Source organism: Durio zibethinus, chromosome 4 (genome assembly GCF_047325235.1).
Source record: "Durio zibethinus cultivar Kanyao isolate XHJ-2024 chromosome 4, ASM4732523v1, whole genome shotgun sequence".
Classification (NCBI taxonomy): Eukaryota; Viridiplantae; Streptophyta; class Magnoliopsida; order Malvales; family Malvaceae; genus Durio; species Durio zibethinus.
Genome location: NC_143165.1, coordinates 30,591,453 through 30,595,049, shown reverse-complemented (window position 1 = coordinate 30,595,049; position 3,597 = coordinate 30,591,453). Strand labels below are relative to the sequence as shown.

General features: G+C 31.1%; 1 protein-coding gene across 1 annotated transcript; it reads right to left on the bottom strand.

The window, feature by feature from the left end:
- Nucleotides 1-812: 812 nt before the first annotated feature.
- LOC111288184 (zinc finger protein 5-like) lies at nt 813-2,231 on the bottom strand. The gene has a single exon (XM_022878962.2). It carries the CDS (start codon nt 2,090-2,092, stop codon nt 1,319-1,321), a length of 774 nt encoding a protein of 257 aa, XP_022734697.1. The 5' UTR covers nt 2,093-2,231; the 3' UTR covers nt 813-1,318.
- Nucleotides 2,232-3,597: the final 1,366 nt, after the last annotated feature.

Genomic DNA, 3,597 nt, shown 5'->3' with positions numbered 1-3,597 from the left:
TATCCGATTTTAAGATGCAAAAATTGATGACATGGTTTCACAAAATTGAGAGTATTAGAATATAGGTATTTTTTTCGATTGAGCCTAGCATTTTTTTATTTACTTTGAAGTTATTATTTTTTTCATTTTTTAAGTACATTTAACTAATTTTTTCTTCAATCAAATGATTCTTAAGAGGGAAAATAAAATATATTTTCAATAAAATGTTCTTGTATATGTTACAAGTGATCTAATTAAATTATGAAATCATTTTCAGACAGATATTTAATTTTTTATTTTAGAGGATAATTTAATAAAATATATCATTAAATAATCATACATTCTTGAAATTAAACAAAAAAAAATCTTATTCTCGGACCGATTAAACCAAATGAAAGTATATAAAATTATAAAAAATGTACTAGATAATTATTGGACGGAAATCAAATTATCAATGAAATAGTAGATTATCATTCATTAACAACCTGTTCACCTTATAATATAAAAGAAAAAAATTTATATAATTAGCTGTCAATGAAAGTTTTAAATTTCATAAATAAAATTAGTAAGGTGACATATATTCTTAATATATATTAAAAATAAAAAATAAGGTATATGATAATATCTTAATTCTGTTTATAGAGTTAAAATAGTATATTAATAGTGTATTAAATGTAAACCCATATAAAAAATCTAACCATTAAAATATATTAAAAATAAAATATATGATAATATCTTAATCTTACTTGTAGAATTAAAATATTATATTAATAGTATATCAAATATAAATTCATATAAAAAATCTAATGACTTTAAGATATACTATACAATTCAATTATCTACTAATAATGGCTATTCGTCCAGACAGTGGCAATCTGAAAATTTGATGGGTTTCGTTCAATAGATGAAAGATGAACAACTTTAACTATGAAATTCTAAAAAAAAAAAATGGAGCAAAATTACTGTATAAAATAGACAGCTATCAACAAAAATGAAGAAAATCTTGGTTTCCTGTTCTTCTTTGAATTTTGACAGCCCGAAAAGGATGATCAAGCATCTACAGATCTATATCGAAACCGTAGCTCTCTGCTTCATTACATGTGATCTTAAGAGTAAATGTGTATGACATTTCATCGTCAATAATTGTATACTCTGTCAATGATTGAATTTTGGTTTCTTTTTTGAGTTTCAATGTAGCTGTTGCTGAAGTTTTCCAGCCTGAGTGTAACGAATTTTGATACGCCTTTATTTTTGGATTTGTTGAAAGGTTGAAGGAATTCAAATCATTGGAGAAGACATGGCACTGTAATTATCTTCACTTTGATTTATGTATATGCGTCTACAGACCACTTCCAGAGGAACTCTGTATTGTAGATTGCAAGCTGAGGCCCAATTGAAGATCCAAGGATTTACAGCTTTGCTTTGATGAAGTCAAAGAGGAAGGTTTGATTCTAGCAGGCATGTTTTCTCTCGATCTGTCAGCGTGTGTTAGCGTGAACATGGATGAATCTTGTTGGAAAGGGATCATTTGAGATGGCAGAGTATACAATTTTGATACCTGGGAGCCGTTGAGATGTGCATCAGCTTGCTCGTATTGGTTGAAACTAATTTGAGATTCCTCGTAAAGAGTGAAATCAGGAGCAGTGTAACTGCAGGGAGAATCATAACACCATGGAGAGGAGCCTTGGAAGCTGAAACCAAGGCTGTTTTGGAAAGGCTGAAGGTAACAGTTGATGCTAGCTCTCTTTGCTTGAAGCTGCAACCTTTTCTTCTTCATTCTCTCTTTCTTGTGAGCATTTTGGTGACCTCCAAGCGCCTGTGAGTTTGCGAATTCCTTGAAGCAATATTGGCACTCGAACTTCTTCTTGTCATCAGTCTCTCCCGGCGAGCTTTTCTCCTTGGTAGGAGTCTCCCTCGAAGATGAAACTGTGTTTGATGAATTTACACTTTCATCACCTTCAGCAGAACCGTTTGGGTAGTTCTCATTGTTCTTGCTCGGGATAAGCTCAAACCCAAACAATCTAAGCTTCTTCTCGACAGAGGATCCAGCTTGAGAATAATCATTTTCGCCATCACATGTCTGAGAAACAAGACTGTAGGCATCCTTTTCCATCTTTACTGAAACGAGGAAAAATAAAATTTGCTTAGCACTAAATGTAGCTATGACTTTGGGCTGTTTGTCCTGTCATCCACTTTATAGTGGATACACTCAAACTTTCTTAATCAAAAAGCGTTCAGTGTGCTTTTTTTTCTGACGAGGAATTCTATGGTCTGCAACCAATTTTAAATAGATAAAGACAATCAATTATAGGACCACTTGCACATTTAAAACAAATATTCCATCCCAAAGAGAGGATTAAAGATATTATTATACTAACTCTAATTTACAAAAGTCAAAGAAAGAAGGGGACGTAATCTTCCTGGTAGGAAGGACTTCTAACTTTGCAAGACATATATATATATATATATATATATATATATATCCCCAATCCTCACTGTACTTGAATCCCATAATCCAAAATTTTATTTTATTAAACCAACTAATCAGTCAGTGGCTTGATTATGTAATTAATAATCTGCTCTACCTCTCCAAGCTTCTCATAAAATACTGTAATATATGATGACTATGGGGTTATCGGTGCCCAGCCCCATCCACCACGTCTCGAAATAATGCCTAAACAATTCGGCATTTGATGGAGCATCTATGCGATTATCTTCTTCACACACACAGCTTAGACATAATAATTTAAAACATGAAAGAGTGATAATGATAAAAAATTAATACAAAAAAATAAATAAATGTGAGATGATTTAAAATTTTAATAAAAATTATGAGTTTAATAAAAATCAAATTATATATATTTATATTGATATGAATTATAACATATAATTTTTATGTAAAATATAATATAAATATATAAATCAATAGATGTAAAAGTATTTTATTTTATTTTTTTAGAAAAAAAAATAAATAATCTCTCTGTATTAACCATGTTTTGGGAATGGGGATAAGAATATTAAGAGAGGGTAGCTGCTAAACAAAGGAATATAAAGGAGTGGGCAATGATGTAAGCATATATACTAATATACTAATGCAAGGTCTTCGATGAGATCTGGGTAAATCTTGTTAGAGCAGACAAAGCCTATATTTTATACCGAAAGCGTATGTTTTCAGGAAAATCAAGTCATCAATTAATATTATTGTATGCATAATCAAAGCAATTGTGTTGAACATTTGTTCTTGTTGGACCCCACTTTTTGTAACTTTGGGGACATGTTGGAAACTGTATCAGATTGTGGTGTTTTTTCAACGTCTTTATAGCTTGATATTTCATTGGTGGAAGCAGTCTACCCATAGATCTCTCATGCTAATCAATTTCCCACTCCTTTATTCTTTTTTTTTTTCAAATTACTTTCCTGCACTAGGAGAAGAATTTCAAAAGTAGGCATGCTGTCATCAAGCATTTTGAGTGTCCTAACATGTGGAATAAATTGAGGCCATGTTAGAGGAGATTATATTATGGTGGCTACTGGCTTGGTGGTTGGGTTGGTTGATTGATTGATTTCAGCTTGTTTCAATTCATTTTTCCTCTGCTTTGATAGATGATCAAAGTTGTG

Coding starts and splice junctions, on each gene's coding strand:
- LOC111288184 (XM_022878962.2), bottom strand. CDS start 2,092: ATGGAAAAGGATGCCTACAGTCTTGTTTCTCAGACATGTGATGGCGAA.